Source organism: Epargyreus clarus, unplaced genomic scaffold (genome assembly GCF_041222505.1).
Source record: "Epargyreus clarus isolate Ecla_fem2 unplaced genomic scaffold, WU_Ecla_fem_2.2 ptg000021l, whole genome shotgun sequence".
In the NCBI taxonomy this organism is placed as follows: domain Eukaryota; kingdom Metazoa; phylum Arthropoda; class Insecta; order Lepidoptera; family Hesperiidae; genus Epargyreus; species Epargyreus clarus.
This window is the reverse complement of record NW_027332228.1, coordinates 7,524,267-7,547,141: the sequence shown is the minus strand read 5'-3', so window position 1 is coordinate 7,547,141 and position 22,875 is coordinate 7,524,267. Positions and strand designations below refer to the sequence as shown.

General features: G+C 38.1%; 1 protein-coding gene across 1 annotated transcript; it reads right to left on the bottom strand.

The window, feature by feature from the left end:
- Positions 1 to 481: 481 nt before the first annotated feature.
- LOC140751098 (uncharacterized) lies at positions 482 to 21,775 on the bottom strand. Its single transcript, XM_073084945.1, has 22 exons — positions 20,574 to 21,775; positions 19,170 to 19,322; positions 18,259 to 18,368; positions 17,663 to 17,789; positions 16,802 to 16,934; positions 16,333 to 16,463; positions 15,772 to 15,975; positions 15,305 to 15,448; positions 15,046 to 15,219; positions 14,524 to 14,656; positions 14,097 to 14,231; positions 13,417 to 13,624; positions 12,863 to 13,028; positions 12,611 to 12,772; positions 9,703 to 12,373; positions 8,974 to 9,172; positions 8,229 to 8,412; positions 7,847 to 8,025; positions 7,023 to 7,225; positions 5,168 to 5,359; positions 3,688 to 5,097; positions 482 to 3,115 (listed from the first exon to the last, which is right to left on the bottom strand). Exons 1-22 carry the CDS (start codon positions 21,336 to 21,338, stop codon positions 2,940 to 2,942), a joined length of 7,959 nt encoding a protein of 2,652 aa, XP_072941046.1. The 5' UTR covers positions 21,339 to 21,775; the 3' UTR covers positions 482 to 2,939.
- Between the last annotated feature and the right edge of the window lie 1,100 nt (positions 21,776 to 22,875).

Below are 22,875 nucleotides of genomic sequence, written 5' to 3'. Positions count from 1 at the left end.
AGTTTGTGTATACAGAAAAATAATCCAAACAAAAATAAGACTAGATACAGATCTTACACTATTCCGCCTGTTTGTTGTATTGATTGGGTGCTACAAAGTTGTATAAATATGATTTGTCTCAATTTGTAGAGTTGTAATCGTTGTATCTCTATGGATCGCAGTATCATACATTGCCTGCCTGTGAAACACTATGTTTATCAACATATTTCATGACACTACCTCCTTAGGAAGTGAAAATATTTCGCAATGCCCCCGGTGCTACAAATATCAAATCAGTTCAACATTTTCATTTAATTCCAGTTAAAAATATAATAAAGCATCTAAAATCTTTAATAAACATTTTCTTACTAAAGTATGTTAGGAGATATTCATTTTTATCTTTCATACTTAGGCTTGGCAACCCCCTTTGCAACGCCCGCGAGGACGCAACAGGCACGTTGTAAAGCACTACAATACTAATTAAGGTTTAAACTAAAACCGCTTATTGTTTATTAATTTCTTTATTACATATTGCCGGTACAGTACTATTTGACCAATTTAAAATGCAATGTTTAATATGTATCACTTCGAGCAATAATGTCGAATATTTGTACACAGGACAACATACATAATCCAATCACTGTAAAACATATCAGTCATTAAAAATAATACAAAGTCTCAGTTACACATTACATCCAATGTGCTACTACATACATAGGTGCAAGCATTTGATTTTTCTAATAAAACAGATTTATATGAAAAAAGATTCGATTCTGCTGTAGTATGTTTTACGCACAAAATTTGACGTCTCGAAATTATTTTGCCTGTTATTAGGAACACAATAAATTTTATTTCACCCTCGACTAACGAACGCAACATAAGACATATTTACCAATAATTATCAATTTTAGCAAAGTTGAAAATATTCAAACAAAGTTATGTTTAGTTCACAAATGATTGCAACTGTAAGTACGATTCGTCATTGACCCTAGATGGAAGTTATGACAACAAAAGATGGTGTTAATGAATTCAGATTTCAAATTGAGGTCGAAACAATAATGTTTCAGTTTTTTACAACGTCAGGTGAATTTATGTAAAAATTTTCAGATAAGTTAAACAAAATTGATCATTTATTACAAATGACAGAAAAAAAATAGAACAAGGCCTTACATTTTGAAACTATAGAAGTAATCAGATTGTTTGAAGTAAATAAATAAAATGAACAGTAATCAAATACAAAAAGCAACTGTTTTGGTTGTAACCTTCACTGCCATTTTCAATACACCATTACTTTCAAAATACTATTTTATAATTTATGACATAATAATAGTAACGTTAAGTAAGGCTTATTCCTGCTAATGACATCTAATGTTCCTTGCAAAGATAATAATCAGTTCAAAATTTTAATTTTGTTCCACTAAAATTTAAGATGTATAAATTGTTACAAGTTTTCCTATAATGTATAACATCTTTCATATTTAACATGAATATGGATGAATTCTCAAATAATCCAATCACTGAATTTACTGTAAAACCATTCAATAGAAAGTGAAGTTATTTTAATAATCCATACTTTTTACAAATCAAGACATTTTACGAACTTCAACGCATTAAATTTTAACAAAAGAATTAAACAAAGAACAGGACAACCCCAATGCAAATGCAATACATTATCAAGAACCATCCAAATGTTGAAACTTCAGAATCCCTTAATTAAAACAATCTTATTTATGGGATCAAGTGCCCATAAAATGTTTTCGCTTTAGACTTTTTGAATACTTTTCAAACCGGTAGAATCAAATGACAACTTCATCTTTTTATTTCACAGCTAAAATTGTGGAGGTGCTGCTTTAAAATAAAAAGAATAACTTTACTAAGACAGTTTCAGGTTTTGTTTTTTAATTGTTTATATTTAAATCCACTATCAATTCAAAAAAATCTACAACAACTGTTTATTTCGAAATTATTATGTTTAAATTTAGATAATTTAGTTTTAGGTAATATAATTTAGGCATTTCAGTTTTCGGAAACTATGGCCTGTATACAAAATTAATATATTACAGTGAAAGATTTTACGTACTCAGATCATTTACTTACAACTTCTAAGTTATATAGTTATCCTTTATGCGCATTGTATTTGCATACACACTAATAATGTAAAAGTTAACACATATCACGGGCATGTTAACTGTTAAATGAGAACAAAAATCTCTAAGATCTAATCATTACGGCTCCTATCTAGACTAAGTAAACGATAAATACTTCTTATGTACTATTTAACTTACATTAGATTAGCAACATATCACATCCATTTACCGAACCATAGCCGCATTCATGGAGACTGTAATGATCATCATTTCGCTAGTGGAGTGAAATTACGATTTCGTCTTTCTACACCTAACAAATGTTATAAAATACGTTACACTTATAAATATTCGTATTTATAAAACAAATAGTTTAATGTCCCGATTAACTTAGTGCGTATACTTTTGATAAGTACTCGAGCAACAGGAGATCTAATTGATCGAATTCACGAATATTAATACATTTGCTACGCAAACGAAAATATACAATGTATAATGTGAATCAAATGTACAAGCGTGTTTTATATTTTAAACAATTCAGTCTGTCAAAAAAAAACTTACAACTGATTTAGTAAAGGATATGAATACAATAGAGAGCGTCTCGAGACGCCTACATAGGTAAATTCATAAACTTTTAATATACATACATAAATAGAAAACCAACTACATTCGCAACAAGGACGTCCTGATCGCAGCGTCGACGAAGGCGACCGCTAGCGTGGGGCCGTCTCACTCACACTTCGTCGAGAACACACACAGAAATCGATCGTTCGTAGCGACGACGACGACGAAACACTCACTCGAACAAACACGTACGCACTAACGCTTCACATCATAACTAAAACTTCAAGTCGCGTCACGTTCGCGGCACAGTGTCTACCACTGGGGGTTGGGCGGCATGTAGCCGTCGGGCGGGGGCGGGTGCGGCGCGTGGGCGGGCGGCGCGGCGGGCGCGTAGGGCGGCGCGCCGTACGCCGGGTAGTAGGGCGGCGCCGCGCCGTACCCGCCGTACTCCCAGCCGCCCGGGTACGCGCCGAACCCCATCCCGTAACCTACGCAAAATGTAAGTTACAATATAATTCCTTTAATTTGTCACATAACATTACTTCCCAGAATTTGATCCTTATAAGCGACACTATTAGATAGTGGAATAATATAGAGGGTGTATTTTTTTTTAAATGAACTCGTTCGATTCCCGACTAAGAAAAAAGATATTTTAAAAAACTAATAATGCAGTTTTTGTTTTTATCAAAATCGGCCTCGTTACTCCATTCAACATTTTTTGCTAACCTTTATAGTCTCGAATTTAGCCCATAAGGCCTATATGAAAAATTCCACCTGTATACAATTTAATGAGGTGGTAAAATGAAGACGTTAATTAACTGCGACTAATGCTTAAAGTATTTGTGGAGACACCATAATATTCACTTTTTTTCTATTAATGGCTATGAACTTAATGTGTAACAAACTGTAATAACATAATTATTTTCCGCTATTTTAGATTTTTATGTAATATGGAAAACTTTTCCACGCGTACTTTAATATACATAGCGTACTTTGTAAAATTTATAACATTTACAATGTATCTAGAGTCTAATCTAGTTGCAATTAGTGTTATATTTACCTGGATACTGTCCATAAGGTCGTTCCGGTGGGAGTGGATTACCAGGAGGATAACTCTGAGTGGGCGTTGGAATGGCTATTGGAGGTATGCTCGGCACTCCAGGAATTTTCCCAACATCAATATTAGGTGATGTAGATGAATGTCCCATGGTCGGTGGCATAGAGGGAAGCGAGCTTGTACTAAAGTTTTGAGGCATGCTGTAACCGTGAGGCTGACCTCTCGAACTCATCGGACTCATAGGACTCATAGGACTCATCGAAGGATCTTGAGACAAAGTTGCATTACTAACATGACTAGGCAACATTGGTTGAGCACTGATAGGTGGGACCATATGCGGCATTATAGGCTCGACTTTCCTACTCATACTGCTACTTGTGTTACCCAATAAATTCGATACGCTATGAGACATATTAGCAATGCTGGGTTGCATCAGATCATTATGAGATTCGGGTATATTCGGTGTTTTAGCTGGGGACTTTTTCTTTTTCGATTTCGCTGTAGGTTTGTCTTCGAGACCAGGGGAATACGATTGTGTTATATCATCTAAATTCTTTCGAAAATCTGGACCTCCTTCGCTGTTAAGGGCACTAGCTGTTTTCTCTAGCTGGCTAAGACTCGACTCTGTCTGCGGCCGACTACCAGGGCGCTGATGTCTGTAATTCTTAAGCAAATTTATTTTTCTCTCAATGGGTTCCACTGGATTCGATTGGGGATTTTCAACATGTTGTATATTTTGGGGCCTCATTGACATATCTGTAACTTCCTCTGTTGCTTTATTTTCTAAAGATTCCTCAGATGGCAGTTTCTCGTCAGTCGTCAAAACTAGTGGTTGAGTTTCTTTAGTAGATTGATTACTGTCCATACTTTCATCCTTATTATTATCTGTCGGATCTGGAGATTTATTATCTGTTGCGTTATTTTCAACTGACGTTTTAATTTCTGTGTTGATATTTTTGTCTTTGTCATCTTCTTTAGGCGCATTACTTAATGAGCTTTCATTGTCTTCTTTAGGAGGTTCGTCTTCCTCGTCGCTGTCTAAAACCTGTGCATCTTCTTCGGAACCTGTGCTCGTCTTATTAGCAATGGATCCATCGTTATCACTATCGGTTTTCTTTGTCTCCTTGGGTATTCTAGTTATGCTTACAGATCCAGGCAAATTGGGTCTCAATAGTCTCCCCTGTTGCAAAGGAGATCTTCCACGAATGGGAGACATTGATCGTAATTCCCCTAGCCTATTACGAATATCCGCCAATTTTTGACCAGGTACCATTGGTCTGGCCAATTTATTTTGAAACATGGAAGGTCTGGTTAGAACTCTATTAAATCCTGGTCTGGGGCCGGTTTTAGATGTGATAGTAATAGCAGAGTTATTTTTCAAAGATCCTGGTATATTTGGACGAGTTCCTATAACTAAAATAAATGAATTAGATTTTTAGCAATTATTTAACAAATAAAAATAACCTGTGTATAAAAATCATACCTTTCTTGCCTACTGGATTGTCTTTATTATCAACGCCTTTTTGTAAACCTTTCAAGGAAGTCTTGATAGCAATAATTTTGCCAGATTCTAACTGCATATAAATTCCTTTCGGCGACTTGAGTACCATAACACGTTGACCCGCTTTTAACACGATGTTTGTCTTTTCCGCAGAATTAGTCGGTATCACCACATCTGTAATAATATTACAAAATTTGTGTTAGGTCCTCAATTATTACATAATTATTCGCTAATAGAGACAGAAAATGACAAGAAAGTATAGAATTCCTGGAGGTAAATGCAGTTTCACGGCATGCACGACTGTAAACGGTTTCCACAACCAATAGAGACCAATGGACAACTTTAAGAATAGGTCCTGCTGCAGACGTCCATGCGGTACTCGCCCGTCTGTTTCGTCGTGACGCTGGCGTTATATTACCATGGAAACCTGACGCCATGGGCCGCTGCAACAGGCTGCCGTTAGCATGCACGTTAGCATGGCAACACGCGCATCCGCCGCGTGCTGCATGAGCCGCACGGACGCCACGGCCGCTCGTAACGTTAGCGGGGCAACACTGACCTAGCGGCAGCGTCATCTCCTGCGCGGTCATGCCCTGGCGGCGCCACACGTCGGCGGGGATCCAGCGCGCGCCGTGCCCCGCGTGCTGCATGGGCCGCACGGACGCCACGGCCGCTCGTAACGTTAGCGGGGCAACACTGACCTAGCGGCAGCGTCATCTCCTGCGCGGTCATGCCCTGGCGGCGCCACACGTCGGCGGGGATCCAGCGCGCGCCGTGCCCCGCGTGCTGCATGGGCCGCACGGACGCCACGGCCGCTCGTAACGTTAGCGGGGCAACACTGACCTAGCGGCAGCGTCATCTCCTGCGCGGTCATGCCCTGGCGGCGCCACACGTCGGCGGGGATCCAGCGCGCGCCGTGCCCCGCGTGCTGCATGGGCCGCACGGACGCCACGGCCGCTCGTAACGTTAGCGGGGCAACACTGACCTAGCGGCAGCGTCATCTCCTGCGCGGTCATGCCCTGGCGGCGCCACACGTCGGCGGGGATCCAGCGCGCGCCGTGCCCCGCGTGCTGCATGGGCCGCACGGACGCCACGGCCGCTCGTAACGTTAGCGGGGCAACACTGACCTAGCGGCAGCGTCATCTCCTGCGCGGTCATGCCCTGGCGGCGCCACACGTCGGCGGGGATCCAGCGCGCGCCGTGCCCCGCGTGCTGCATGGGCCGCACGGACGCCACGGCCGCTCGTAACGTTAGCGGGGCAACACTGACCTAGCGGCAGCGTCATCTCCTGCGCGGTCATGCCCTGGCGGCGCCACACGTCGGCGGGGATCCAGCGCGCGCCGTGCCCCGCGTGCTGCATGGGCCGCACGGACGCCACGGCCGCTCGTAACGTTAGCGGGGCAACACTGACCTAGCGGCAGCGTCATCTCCTGCGCGGTCATGCCCTGGCGGCGCCACACGTCGGCGGGGATCCAGCGCGCGCCGTGCCCCGCGTGCTGCATGGGCCGCACGGACGCCACGGCCGCTCGTAACGTTAGCGGGGCAACACTGACCTAGCGGCAGCGTCATCTCCTGCGCGGTCATGCCCTGGCGGCGCCACACGTCGGCGGGGATCCAGCGCGCGCCGTGCCCCGCGTGCTGCATGGGCCGCACGGACGCCACGGCCGCTCGTAACGTTAGCGGGGCAACACTGACCTAGCGGCAGCGTCATCTCCTGCGCGGTCATGCCCTGGCGGCGCCACACGTCGGCGGGGATCCAGCGCGCGCCGTGCCCCGCGTGCTGCATGGGCCGCACGGACGCCACGGCCGCTCGTAACGTTAGCGGGGCAACACTGACCTAGCGGCAGCGTCATCTCCTGCGCGGTCATGCCCTGGCGGCGCCACACGTCGGCGGGGATCCAGCGCGCGCCGTGCCCCGCGTGCTGCATGGGCCGCACGGACGCCACGGGCCGCTGCACCAGGCTGCCGTCCGCCGCTCGCACCGTTCGATATGCGCCAGTTGGCTTCGGCGCGGACGCGGCTTTCTTCTCCAGCTCGTACCTGGATGAAAGACATTTTTATAGAATACATATTTTTCGTTTGCGAAGACAGGTCACGTTGCATTTTTACCGGAGGACAAAAGTTGAACGGGGAATTCGGGGGACAGAATGAAATAATTTCTTCGCTTACGCGTAAAAAAACTGCTCAGTCCGCAAGGATTCTGAACGTAAAGAACTCGCACTACAAAGTGAGTACTGGTGAAGCGGCGCGAACAGAGGTATAGTCCGCATAAAACTGCTAATCCGCTCTGAATATATAAATCAATCGCATCGCCATAACAAATTGTATGACTACACCTGCTTGCAACAACTTCAGAGCGGACTAACAGTTTGGCGCGGAGTATAGTTCGTAGCATCCCATGATCTCACTACGATTGCCCCCTCATTTGATCAATCGCGCGCGGCACCACGCATCGCTGCCCCCTACCTCTTGACAATTCGCTAGCACTGCCGCTAAGGACAATGCAAAACCTTTTTATACATTTGGTTTGTAAATTCGCCGCACACTCTACCGCTTCCAGCAACGAATCCGTCACTAAACGGACGTCATTAACAAGAGCAAGAACTTCAGAACAAATAATAATTACTGCAGATATTTTAACTATGCAAAATATTATCATACCCTCTCTGTGCCAGTCTCTTTTCGGCGCTAGAAAGCTTCTTTTCTTTCCTGTCAACCAACAGAGATTCATGTTGGAATGGTTCTTTGCTCAGCAACTTCCCATGCAATGTGATAATCCCTTGCATCAGTAAATCTATGTATTTATCTTTATGCTCTGACAAATCTTTTGCTTCAGATTCCTGTGAACAAGAAATAAACAATATTCGAGTTTAAAATATTTAGTATAATAATTAAAGAATACCGACATTAATATCAAGCCATAAGCAGGTATGGCTCGTTGTGATGTTAGGATTTTCTGACTGATATAATTAAAGTGTCTGAGGACATTATAGTGCCTGAAAAAAATAAGAGAAGTAAATTAAAAATATTTTCATGAATATACCTTTTCATCATTATCGAAACAAAGATTGGTTATTTCCTTCATGGATAACACTGCATCTGGGTTACACTCGTCCACGACACGATCCGCCATGCCCTGCTTATTTATCTGACGATCATAGATCTTCTTCTCGAGACACCAGTCCATCACGAAACGATACACGAAGCAAGGTTTCTTTTGTCCATACCTAAAAGTGATACAATTTAGTTAATAATAAGAAAAATTACAAGAGAAGTACTAAATGCCAAAAATATTTAGGATTGTCATCAAATTTAACCATCAAGCCCACTAAAAAGATAGCACCAAGACCAATATTATACAATACAGGCAAATTTATTTTTAAAGATATATTTTAGAAAAAAACTAGCTGACCCGGCAAACGTTGTGTTGCCATATAAATAAAAAAATGTTAAGGGTGAACAACCCTTATCACTTAGGTGTATGAAAATTAGATAGTAGCCTAAGACCTATGAAGTGAAAGTGAAAATCGGTAAAGTCGTTTCGGAGTATGGTAACTAACATTGTGACACGAGAATTTTATATATAAGATTTATTTCAAAAAAATAAATAAGCAATAAATTCAGTATTAAACAGAAAACACATGAAGAGAAAAGTTATTTCTTTTCTATTTTATATATTAAACATTATAAAAATATCCTCGCCTTTCTAGGAACATAAAAAAGAGTAGAAAATTTCATTGTATATTCAATTATACACTAATAGATTATAAGAAATAATAGTTACATACCTATATACTCTGCATACAGCTTGGGTATCATGGCAAGGGTTCCAGCTTGCGTCGAAAACGATAACTCGATTCGCCCCAACGAGGTTTATGCCAAGTGAACCCGCACGAGTTGATACCAGGAACAAGTATATGTTTGGGTTAGCATTGAACTCATTGATCAGCTTCTCGCGTTCAAGAGCATGTGTGGAACCGTCGAGGCCTATAATTCAATAATTATAAATATTTAATTAATTCAATTGATTTTTTTTAATATAATATAGGAGTAGCAGACGACCATGCAGTCCACCTGATGGTAAGTGGCTACTGCCGCCCATGGACATCTAAAATCAACCCCAGATAGGATTAGATATTCCAATCTAAGATCGGCCACAGATGCGCCGGTACCCCTGAGGACTAAGCTGGAACGCCTCGGAAAAGTCTATCTCCCTTACCACACCCTTCAAACGGGAACACAGCAGCGCCTAACACTGCTGTTATTAGGTAGAAATCAATTTTGACAACAAATTAAAAAGATTATGAATAAATTACGCCATGCAAACTTTACAGTATTCTGATCTACTTGACTGTCTACACACTAAAATATTATTATTTATTACGATACGTAATATAATTTTGTTATATTTGTGTTTTAGGCTATCTTTTGAGGCTACCGGATATTATTAATAATTATTTTTTATGTTTTTCACTTTAAAATTGATATAATACTTCGATCTAGAAGACAATACTTACGAAAATATGATGTGTTTCGTTCCCATAGGCAATGTGTTCCTGGTATGTAATTCCTTTCTAAGAAATCTTCAATGAGATTCAGAGTAAATAAGCTCTGGCTAAAAAGCAAGAGCCTGTCTCCAAGTTTAATACTCTCGTTTAAAATGTAGAAGAACAATTCCATCTTAGCTGAATTTTCTATTATTCCTGGAATATAATCTTTCAACAATTCTGTAGCCCAATCGTAAGTCATTTCTTCAGCTTTCTTTACTAAAGCCATTTCTTCTTCTTTGTTTAACTTCTCTTCTTTTTCACTCTCTTCTGAATCATCATCATCGTCATTTTTTTCCTTTGAAGTTTTGCGGTCTTTTCGACCTTTGGCTTTTGCATTAGCTTTTTGCTTCGCCTTACCATCTGCTGATCTGTTCTGTGTTTTACTTCCTTTGGGACGTCCTCTTTTGTTTTTCTTTGGAAGTTCTTGTTCGGTTTCAGATTCGTCACTTTTGCGAGGTCGTACACCCGGTGTCATATTCATATTAAATGGTGGAATAGTAGAAGTCGTCATAGGTGTTACTGAATTCTCCATAACACCACTATTAAGTTTAGTCTCATCTTTTACAATTTTCTTGGTATCTAAATCTTCTATCTTCACTTCGCCATCAGATTCTGATTTAATTTCCATTTTGTCCTCATTTTTAATTTTATCTAGTTCAGTCTTTAAAGTTTCGGTAATAGGCCATCGCGTAACTGGATTTACAGAACTAGCGCTACCTAATGGTGCTTTAGTTTCAAGAGGCGAAGTGTAATTTGGATATTGACTTGTGCTTGTCTCCGATTGCTCAGGATACATTGAAGTATTAGGTTGTGGATAATTGTAACTTGGATTTCCATACGACATATCACGAGAATTCTGAGCTACGGTATTGTCACATTTCTTTTCAGTTGTCATTGACTGGTAATTGGGATCGTTTACGTCACTTTTCACTGATTGATCTGTTAGGTTATTATTTGGTGGTTGATTTCCAAAATCAGAATAATTTTGTGAAGAGTTTCCGAACTGATTATACGGCGCCGGTGTATTATTCCCGAAAGCATTATTTCCAGTGTAATTTGGATAGTTTTGGTTCGAATAACTTTGTGATGGTTGATTATTAGGATACGGAGATACCGATGGTGGATTTTGATTGTACTCTCCATAACCAGGGGTGTTTTGGAAAGAACTTTGATATGGCGGTCTTTGATTGGTGCCAAAACTGCCTTGATTACTTGGGTTAAATGGCTGTAATGAATTTTCAGTATAAGGCGGCTCACTTCGAGGCGGATTAAAGTTCGATGAATACTGCTGCGAATTATAAGGTTCGGTTGGATTATTTATTATATCTGTAGTAGGTTGGTTATTGGCAGCGTATGTTGGAGGATTATTTCTAAAGTCCGTTTGAGGCTGATTACTAGGATATGTTTGAGAATTCCCCCTGAAGTCAGATGAAGTTTGATTATTCGTAAATTGCTGTGAAGAGCTGCCAAATTCAGTAGGAGGCTGTGTACTTGGATACCGCTGTGGATTGCTACCGAAGTCTGGGCCTTGATTCCCTGGATAATGTTGCTGATTTATTCTTGGTTCTGATGTTGGTTGATTATTTGCGAACTGCTGGGAATTTCTTGTAAAATCTTGAGCTTGATTATTTGGATATTGTGGTAGATTGCTTCTCAGTTCTGGTGTGGACTGGCTGCTCGAGTACAAAGGTGGACCACCCCTAACTTCTGGCAGTTGTTGATTACTTGGGTATTGCATTGGACTTGGCTTTAAGTTCATAGAACCCTCATTATTGTATTGCTGCTGATTTCCCCTCAAGTCTTGTGATGTTTCAGTACTTGGAAATTGTGGGCCATTACCTCTGAATTCAAGTGAGCCTTGATTACTGGGGAACTGCTGGCCAGCCCTCATATCTGGCGATTGTTGACTATTAGGATACTGTTGGGGATTTGTTAATAGGTCTGAAGACGGTTGATTGCTTGTATATGCTGGTGGATTGGTTGAAGGTGGCTGACCACCTGGGAATGTCTGAGAATTTCCCCTAAATTCCGATGAATTTTGATTACCCGGATACTGTTGTGGAGTACCCCTAAAATCTGGAGGGGGTTGGTTGCCAGGTATCTGCTGTGGATTATTTCTCAATGCCATAGCAGATTGATTGTTAGCAAATTGTTGGGAGTCTGTTCTGAGATCCGAAGACCCATCACTGTTTCTAAACTGTTGAGAGGCACCTGAAAAATCTGACGGCGGTTGGTGAGGTGTGTTATTTCCGAACTGCTGCGAGTTTCCATAGAATCCCGGATTACTGTAATAGCTGTCACCTCCCCAGTAATTCTGACTATATCCTTGACTACCATCGGGATTATTAGCTGGATATTGGTTAGGATAATCATTCCCGTACGGTTGTTGTTGGGAATAATATGAATTATCATACTGTGGGTTGAACCCTTGGTTAGGTGGGTAGTAGCCCTGTCGGGGTCCTTGGAATGGCGGGTAAGGAGTTTGGTCAGGTCTGTAAGGACCTGCTTGTGGATTGTGAGGGCCATAAGGACCGTTGGGTGTAAATGGCGCACCACTGAAAGTACGCGTGTCAGGTTGCATTGGTTTCGGTCCAGTTATATTTGGCTGGATTGTTGCTGCCGGTTTTTTTGTTGATCCCTGTAAATACAAAATACATTTTATCTGTATTTTTAAAGTAAATTGAACATGATAAACAATGTTTTTAATGGTCTGTGAAGTCCGTCAAACTATAATTGGCGAGCACGGGGGACTATGTTCTTAGCCTGTTTCATTCTGACATTTGTTAGACTATTTTGTCTAAGACAAACCTGTCATTGGAGTTACGCAGTATAAACTAGAAATGGTTTAATATTGAATATGATTAGCGTTACTTACCCTGGGTTTCGCTGGTCTTCGCGCCTGTGTTTTATTATTTTTTGCACGACCAGCTTTCGTGACGCCACCTATTTCCTCCAAATCTAAATCTTCCTCGATGGCAGCATTAAATTCACTACGCTTCCTTAGAAAGTTGTATAATACATCTGGATGATTCCATATCTACAAGAAAATTATGTATGTAAGAATATGAAATACGATAGAATTATAGCAATAATAATCATATATTATATCAATAATGGTAGTCCTTACTTTACAACAAATAGCAAATGCCTTCAATGGGTTTGGAACGGACGTCGAGCGCACAACCTCATTCATAAACCTATCATACAGTTTACGCTGTAATGGCGTCAAGCGCACTAGTAACACATATTCTTCCTTTTGAGGCAATGTCGATTGTAATACTGCATGTGATCGCCTGTAAATTATAAAATAAATTTAAATATCTATAATATCCGCTAAACATTTAACAAAAAATTGCTAAACAAAATTGAACAAAACAATTTTTATAGCATTTGGAAACTGCCTCTAATAAAAATAAAACACGAATCTTAGGTATAACCCAACCGTTGCTACTCAGAACTTAGCTGTTGCTAACAGAAGTTATATGTTAAGTTAATGTACTCAACCATACGTTCACGACTGTGACTTGTATAGATAGTAACTAATTTACAAAAGTAAGGCGTAACTTCATAAAGTAGTTTAAGTTTTCCGTCTTGATTATTTATCATTCTTCAAGTCTTATCCTTAAAGTAAAGAGATCTTAAGGAAAGGATTATGATACAGATACATAATTTAATCCTCACCTTTGCACGAAACCCACGAGTAACGAATGAAGCACGTGTGCGCGGTATCTCATGAGTCTGATATCTTGGGGCGTCGAATCTATACATTGTCCGTTCTGTATGGGCCTCTCGAACATGTTGCAGAACTCAGTCTTACTACCGAGGTAGTTCGGTCGAACAAAGTCCACCATACACCAATACTCTAGCAAGTTATTTTGTAGTGGATAACCTATGAGTAAAAATATTTTGATATGAATCTCGAATAAAAATATTTGTCAGAAAAAACCTTAAACTTTTTATAACAGGAGTAGCAGACGAGCATGCAGCCCACCTGATGCATCTGTAATTAACCCCAGATAAGATTAGATTCTTACCTGAGGTCGGCTATAGATTCGTCACTAACCCTGAAGACTAAGTTGGAACACGCCTGAGATAAGTATGTCTCCCTTACCAAACCCTTCAAACCAGAACACACAGCAGCGCTTAACACTGTTCTTACTAGGCAGACATAAGCGTCATTACTCTAATTCTCACGAGAAGACACGTCAAGCAAAATATTTATGCTATATTTTTAATCCCAACTAAGACTCGTATTATAAGTCTCATTACAATTATATTAGTATCCCAGGTAAAATTAAAAATTAATTATTATAGAATCCTAGTAAAATGTACCGAAATATATAATTTAATAGTGTACTTACCAGTAAGGACAATTCTACGTTTAGTCCGCATTTGTTTTAAAGCATAAGATATGTTTGAGTGCGAGTTTTTGATACGATGGCCCTCGTCGCAAATTACGAGGTCTGGACCCGGCCGTACCAGGGCTTCATACATTTCTGCAATAAAAAAAATAAATTGTAAGAAATCCTACATTATCGCTTATTTATTTTATTTACTAGGAAAAAACAAAATTTATATATAAATAAACAAGAAAATATTACTTTGAAATAATTTATTGTTAAAAAAAAGTGTTAATGATTAACAGTAAAAGTAATTTCTTTAATTTTAAGGGGCTATTTCAAATTACGGAATACATTTATTACTTTTTGTATATTACTCTATTCTTGAAAAACCTACAAAAATATTAAATAAAAGGTGTTAATCTGGTAAATTGTAAAAAATTATTACCATCCAACAATTTTTTATCTTCATCATTCACATCATCTTTTTTATCTTCCTTATCTTTTAAATCCGCCTCGGTTTTAACTAAACTGTCGCCATCTTCTTTTTCAGGTTTTATATCATCTGCCTTCTTCGAATCCTGAAACATTTGTTTTATTATATAGCTTGCTTGACCAAATTATTCTATTGATCTGAGAGATCAAAGTACTATTACCCGGATTTGTATCTGCGTTAATAGATGCGTGCGTGTCACGCATGCCACACGCACGCATGTGACTAAGATTACAGCGAGTTCTAGCACGCGTGCGGATCGGAGTTAATACGCACGTGGACGTAACACACGCGAAGTCACATGACAGGTAAAAAGTCCCTTAATTAACCTAAGTATCGGACGAAAATAGTCATATAGCTAAAGGATCACTCCTTAACAATCATGTAAATTCGTTAGAAGCAACACCTTAGATAATATTTCGCTTCAAGCATAACATACTGCAAAACTAAAACTTTATAGATACAACAATAACATACCTGAGTATCTTCATTTCCAGTATCAATTTTCTTGTCTTCTTTATCTTTCTCAGCATCTGCCTTCGCTTCACCTTTCTTTTCTTTCTTCTTGCGAGGTTTTTTATCTTTTTTCATACTTAATAATCTATAAAGCTCATAACCTATCATTAATACTCCTCCCGTCGATTTCCAATCCTGTAAAGGCGAAAATAATAGTAATTTGCTAGGAATATTGAGAATTTATCGAATTTTACTATGTTCATGAAGCAATCTGGCATACCTTAACTACTTTGGCACGCATTTGTAAAGTTTTATGACTGTCATTAAGTACGTATATTGGAAAATTCCGTGGTCGTACTTCCCCGTGAACAGCTAGGGGACTGTTTGTAGGATCCAATGGAAGCCACATATTAAATTCGGCAACCTGAAAATAAAATAAAATATTATTATGTTCTCTCGAGTATATCTCCAATTTATGTATATGTAGCTTCGATAGTCCTTGATTGGTATAGAATAAGTAAATCAGTATGGTATAACATTGTAAAATTAATAAGTCATAAATTTTAATTCATGCTATATTTTTAACATAAATATTAATTTATGAAACCCATAACAAGTATCACCTCAAGAGTTTTTGTAAATGCCGATGCGATATATTTGCGTCTTCTAAACATTGTAAAATTAATAAGTCATAATGATAATAGTATTGTAGAATTATATGAAACGCATGTATTAAAAATTACATACCCAATTCTGTAGAGTATTTATAGGCATAATACACAACACAGTCTTGGAACTTGTGTGTCGCAAAAATATATCACAGAAGCATACAATTTGTAACGTTTTCCCCAGACCCATGGAATGCGCCAATATGCATCCGAAACCTGTAGACGTCGAGAACCGTTCCACAGATTCTATGATGTTATCAAATAGGAACCTCACACCACCAATCTGAAATTAAATGGATAATACTCTGTGATTAATTATTCTGAAATTAATCAGGAAATTAAATGTATTACAAAAACAAGTTTTTTAGTTTTATTGTAGAAATAGCAAATGAATGTGCAATCAATCTGATGGTAAAAGGCAACAGCTGCCCATGGACATGTGTCATAAATCAACCCCAGATAGGATTGAAGTCCGACAGAATATAGTCCTTTTCAGAATATAGTTGGTATGCCTCGGATAAGTTTCACTCATACCACATTCTTCAAAACCCCAGACAGCAGCACTTAACACTGCTGTCAAAACACAAAAGTAAGTGTATTACGTTTAGCTATACCCTGGACTTATGAATATAATGATTACCTGATGAGGCTTGATAATCCTTGCGATCTGGGGAGCAAGAAATATATCCTCCTCAGCCTCGGGGTGACCAATATTTATTAGCACCCGGCCTTGTTCATCCGGTGTGTTATAAGAATCATTCACATGAAGACCTGAAACAAAGTACATTGCCTTTAATTGCATCTATTTATTATATTTCTATTATGCGATACTCCTGGGTTAATTATATTAGCATGACTAGATAATGTGTATGTATACAATAAAATATATAAAGGGAATATAAACTAATAGTTCAAAATTACATTTTTCAATTTTCTTTTTGTCGATAAATATTATATTGTTTGTTAAAATTATAAATATGTTTAAATAGATTTACTGGTGATAAATTTATACACATGATTTTCTTCATTAATATTCATGATCCTATTTCTAAAACCCTCTTCCAATTCTCTAATATCTATAGAAAGAAAAAAATGTTCGCTATACATACCAGAATTACCAGGATCTTCTTCTACTTCAGGGCTTGGTGGAACTTCTGAATCAGAGAGCATTATACAATCATCAGAGTCGGATGATGACGAAGACGATTCCTCGCCACTGCTGCTGTCCACAATTTCTACAACCTGGAAATATTTTGCATACATTTGTTTAGTACAAAAGACAACAAGAGGCCTGATAAAATTATGGAAATTCACGAAGCATAGTACCTTTTGTACAATGGTAAGAGAAAAAAATGTTTTACATATTAGGTGTACAGTAGTCGTAGTATTTATATCTTTATCAGATACAAACATGTAATATTTCCATAACATCGCCAGGTGCGGCGTACGCCTTTCGGCATAAGATAACATTTGGTCGCATTAAGAGGACTGACTTTGAATTAAAAAGACAATATGACAATGAGACAAGTATTTCAAAGCAAAATTTTAATTCATGCTAGATTTTTAACATAAATATTAATCACTGTAACCCACAACAACAACCACAACCCAAACAACATCACCTCAAGAGTATTTTTAAATGCCGATATTTGTGTGAGTCTTCTAAACATTAAGCAACATTGAAAATTAAATAATATTGAACAGTGGATGCTGGCTGACTTATAGGCAACCCTGTTAGTCCTCAATGTGTCAAAGATTGGCTTCAGATAGAACTCCTGTTCTATACAAATTTGATTACAGATATTCATGAGTGGCCACTAAGTAAAGATAAGATGGACTGTGTGCTTGATTGTGACCACTTCAATTTTATAAAAAAAATAGTTGAATCTTGTTATGCAAATGTTTTCGCCACTTATAAAAAAATATATATTACATACCTATTACTATTAATATTAAATAAAATCACATACCTCCTTTTTTAATTTTTGACCTGATGGCCCTGGTTTTATAACTTTTGTGACTTCAACCTGTCCTTGTTTTACTGTACTCTTTTTAATTTCTCCTGAAGGCAGTTTAACTAATACTGTATTCGGCAAACTGTAACAATAACATTTATTGATCACTTCTGGAATAAAAAGATGTGGTTAAAATAAATATACTTATACAATTGCTACAACCCTTGTTATGTCCTACTGCTGGGCACAGTTCTCTGCTCACAACTGAGGGACTTCTGGAGTATACTCTACCTACTCTACTCTAAGATGCTCCAGTGCATATCAGCAAACGGAATAGCAATGTAGTGGCTAACTCATGTCAGATGGTTTCAAATTATCTGGGCGTCGGTCTCATAAGGCCTCAGGCGAGATTTAACTACTGCTAACCAAGCATATAATTTTATCCCTCACGGTCACCCATGGAATAACTGACCGCGCCCGACATTGCAACTTTGTCAATCGGTTTATATCTATCCACACTGCGAAGCTACACGCGCTTGTTTTAAAATATGTAGTATATAATGTAAATAATACTATATTTATAAATCATAAGTCTGTAATATCATACATACTTCAGTTTTTGTCCTGTTGACTTTTTCAATATAGATGATCCACCTTGCAAAAGTGATAATGTTTTCTGGTGTATCTTATTCTGCCGATTAATTGCTATTTGCCTTTGTACCTGAAATAAAAGTGTTGTATTATAACATCTATTTTATATATTATCATATCTATATTATCTTATATTATTATTATATTATCTATATTATCATATTAATAACACATGAGATCATAACAAAGCATGGAAAAGTTAAATTAAAAATGAGAGGGCTAAAATTTAAAAAGCCTTTAAATCATAAAGTGCTTCACAAAGGAAATTATTTCATATCAAAAACATGTTGCTATATTATACATACATTTAGAAGAATTAAAAGGTGGTACAATATTATAACATATGCCCACAGACACACCACTTGCACATTGTATCCTGAAGACATAGTAAAAACAAGTATTTTTTGGGTTGAAGGGTGTGGTAAAACAGAACCTTCAAATGATTACATCTTAGCCCTCAGGAGTAGCAATGCATCGAATATAAATTTGTTACTCTTGATTTACTATGGACAACAGTGACCACTCACTATCAGGTAAGCTATTAGATAGTAAGCTAGATAACTGGTAATAACAGCATGTATTTATAGTGACACCATTCAAGCCTGAACAAAACACTGGTAATATAAAGAAATTTACTATACCTAATCCCAATAAGAGTTCTAACTGAGTTGCCGCATTTTGGTACCCTGGGATTCAGATCTAACTACTTATCATGCCTAAATGATACAAGACTACAAGTCAATTTTTTTCAAATATTGTTGGTTGTTTAATAACAAATTGCTCAATGCTTGTATCATCAAAAACATTATATTCCCTTAATGGAAAATTGATAAGAACAAACAATGTCTTTGTGTAAATATCAAATACTTACTTCTCGAATTATCCTCTGTTGTTCCTGAACTCTGGCCAGACGCTCCGACTCCTGGCGCTGTGCAGCTAATGTTGATGCATCTAGGTTTTTCTCATCCATGACTTCCCTGATGTTTCGACGCACATTTAATGCATTGGGATTTGCAGGTTTCTTCTGTAATAAGGAATATTATACTTTGAAAATATATAACTGTTTTACTGTGTACATAGTACACAATATACTTTACATTATAATGTACAACTTTATATTTGACCATGCATAGGTTGATAAACTATTTATATTGTCCCACTACTGGGCATAAGTGACATGGGCATTTGGGCAGTATGAGTGGGATTTGCACTGCTCATTGCAATCATCATTGCTGATCAAATGCAAATTGGCAGACTACACACACCTTTGAGCTTTTTTTATTAGGGAATTCTTAGGCATGTAGGTATATTCATAATGTTTTTCGTCATGTTTATAACTGGTGACAATTTATAACTAATACACATAACTTTGAAAATTGAGAAATGAGTAGGAGGAATTTAGACTCAGAACAGATTCAGAGAATGCATACCAGATTATGATATCTTATAGACCACAGAAATAATAAGACTACAAAAAGAACTACATTTTAGTTTTGAAATAATAGCTTATACCCATAAAATTACAAGATACATGAGAACTAAAATGATATCATTCATTATTCGTTCAGGTTACAATCAGATCAAGCATGAGACTCAAACATGTCTGAAAAGTAAACCAACATATTATTATGAGAACTTTAAGTCAGCATTGTGTTAAATAACATAATTATGTTTATAAACAAGTTACTTTTGCTTATATCTCACTATGATGAGCAAGAATCAGGTTATTTTTAATTGATATTGCACAGAAAAGATGTACAACCATATTACCATAGAAATTAATTCTTGAATTGATTAAACCTTTAGTTTACTACACAAAACATAAAGAAAGCTTTTTTTAAGTAGACTATTCTTATTTAAAGGTAGAATCTAATTATAACCATTGGCCTCAGGACCAATTTATACAGTTTCGAAGCCCTTGGGCACATATGAATTTGAGGCCCTGTTAAAAACTGATGATTTAAAAACCTCACAATGCTGTAGTGATCACTATCAAACTAAGTTAATAACAAGAAAATGAAACTGTATCAATTAACTTCAATTTGTATTTTTAGTAAAAATACAATCAAATATTCACTTATACACATTACAACAACATACATACAATAACATATAATAACATACCCTTACAGGCCACCATGAGGCCAATGACCCGGGTACCCTAAAGTACCCTAGAGTTAAAGACAGAACTGATTGGCAGTATCTAATACCTACATTTAAATACCTAAGGACAACTTAAATTCTATGTTAATATTATACAATAAAAGAACCATACCTCCTCTTCAGTGTCCATCTTTTCATCTTCATTAGCCGTCTCACCTTCAGGTTTCACTGGCTTCACACTAATCTCATCCATTTCAGTCAACTTCTTCATATCAAAGTCTTGACTGCTACTATCTTCTTCCTTCATCGTTAACAACTCTTTTTCAGGGCATAGCTCACTCTCTTCCACCTCAGCTATTTCAACATTCTTAGACAAATCCAAGTCCTCATTAATTATATCACTAATTGAAAGTGTTTTCGGCTGAGGCGTGGAACTCTCGGGCTCAGGTGGAGGCTCTGGTGTCTTTGAAATAGACTTCCTTGTTGACTTTTTTCCCTCCACAATGTCCCCTGTCTCAGGATCGATGTAGCTCTCATTCTCCTCATTCAACTCCTGCACTGCACTGGGATTCACGACAAACTCTCCCTCCTCAGACAACCCATCACTGTCAGAGTTACTTTCCTCACTGGAAAACTCACTTAACTCTAGTATATTGTTACCGACTAAGCTCCGAATCGTTATACCAGTGTCTTTTTTTAGCTTCTTGGTGAAGTTGTGAAAATTTTTAACGGCTTCCAATTTCCTCTTGTGGCTCATGCGCTGCGGGCGCACCGGCGCCCGACGGCGGCTGTTGGCGGCCGCCGTCTGCGCGAAGTGCGCTCGCTGGATCCTGGCGATCGTGTCGTCGTCGTCCTCGCTGTCCCATAACTCGTCGTCGCTATCCTCCTCTTGGGCCCGACTTTTTTTCTTTCGCCTCGATGAACTCTTATCACCCATAATGTGTGATTCCGATAGCCCTTCTAAATTAACTCACATACATGTTCACTGTAACCGCTTTTACACATCACGCTTGTGCCGTCTTTTAACGAAGCAGCACCTAAAACACACCGAGATGCTGGTTATCATCATAGCACTTGTTTATTTATTTTGTAAAAATGAAACCAAATCATTTTTCGCGATCACTCTTTGTGGGATTTTCACGAGACGCCGCTTTTATTAGATGGGATGCCGGATGACACAAGCAAGTAATCACCTCAAGCACGCAGTCGCATCGCGGAATCAACCACTTCGTCTTATTTTGACTCAACTTTTGAATGAGCTTCCAATTAATAACCGCAATTAAATTTTAGGAAGCCATTACTTCCGCAATAAATAGCATTTGCCTATTATACATATAAATTTTGTGTATTCGACAAGCGTGTTTACAAAAATTGTTAGACATTTTACAAATCGGCACTACGGCGACTCAGATAACTGAAGATCATAAGATCTACAATTGCGTGACAACGTCTCTGAATGCCAATAGTCATTCTAATCTTCACTTTGAAGTAAGCATCAACCAAAACAAATCCTTGGAAGTAAATGTCAGCAGAGTAAATTTTACACCAACAGGTATTTTAATAGTTGGCAACATTAATGTTCGCTGAAAATGTTGTCACATAAAATTTCATTTATGGTAAGGCATACCTTTTTTTAAGGTAGAAGAAAATAATGTAGTTCTGAATGCCATTAAATTAAATTACAAAAATGGTTACTTCTGTATAACCAATCAATAATGACCCAAAAATTACGTATTCTCAAATAAAGTTTTGTCTCTTATTTTTGACCCATAAAATTAATTTTCATAGAATTATTTCTGCTTCCTTCTATAGATCTCGTTTTTATTATATCATTCCAGTATTTTAGGAAACACAAGTAGTATTTAACGTAAACGTAATTATCATGTTTTTATTTTTTTATATAATACAGGAGTAGTAGACGAGCATGCAGTTCACCTGATGATAAGTGGCTAGTACCGCTACCCCTGAGGACTAAGCTGGGACACCTCGGAAAAGTATGTCTCCCTTACCACACCCTTCAAAACGGAACACAGCAGCGCCTAACACTGCTGTTATTAGGCAGAAATAGTTGTGGCGTTGGTGCCGCCGGAATCTAACCAAAAAGGGTTCTACCACCTTAATTGTTAATCATAGAATTATCAAAACACAATCGATATGACTTTTATTGTGCTATTGAAACATTTTATATAATAATATTTTTATTAGTAATTTATAGACAAAGTATATATATTTTATTTTGGAACGTCTTTCTCATAAAATTATACAGTTTTATTGCCGATTACATTAATTACTTAAACTGGATCTTCCAATCAAATCACTTAGTTTCATAATAAGAAAGCAAATTTTAAACATTAAAAACTTCTTTTCCCCGAGGGCATAAGGGGCAGTGCTCAGGGCCTCCGACAGAAGAGGCACCTCTAAAAACCAATAAATCTTACACAACACGCTAATATTTACGTTCTACATTTCTAAAT

Excerpts from the sequence above, each read along its gene's own strand:
- LOC140751098 (XM_073084945.1), bottom strand. The coding sequence starts at position 21,338 with ATGGGTGATAAGAGTTCATCGAGGCGAAAGAAAAAAAGTCGGGCCCAA. Across the intron at positions 18,369-19,169 it reads AACAGAGGATAATTCGAGAA|GTACAAAGGCAAATAGCAAT; the intron begins GTAAGTATTTGA and ends CTTTTATTTCAG. Across the intron at positions 14,657-15,045 it reads CTGGAAATGAAGATACTCAG|GATTCGAAGAAGGCAGATGA; the intron begins GTATGTTATTGT and ends CAAATGTTTCAG.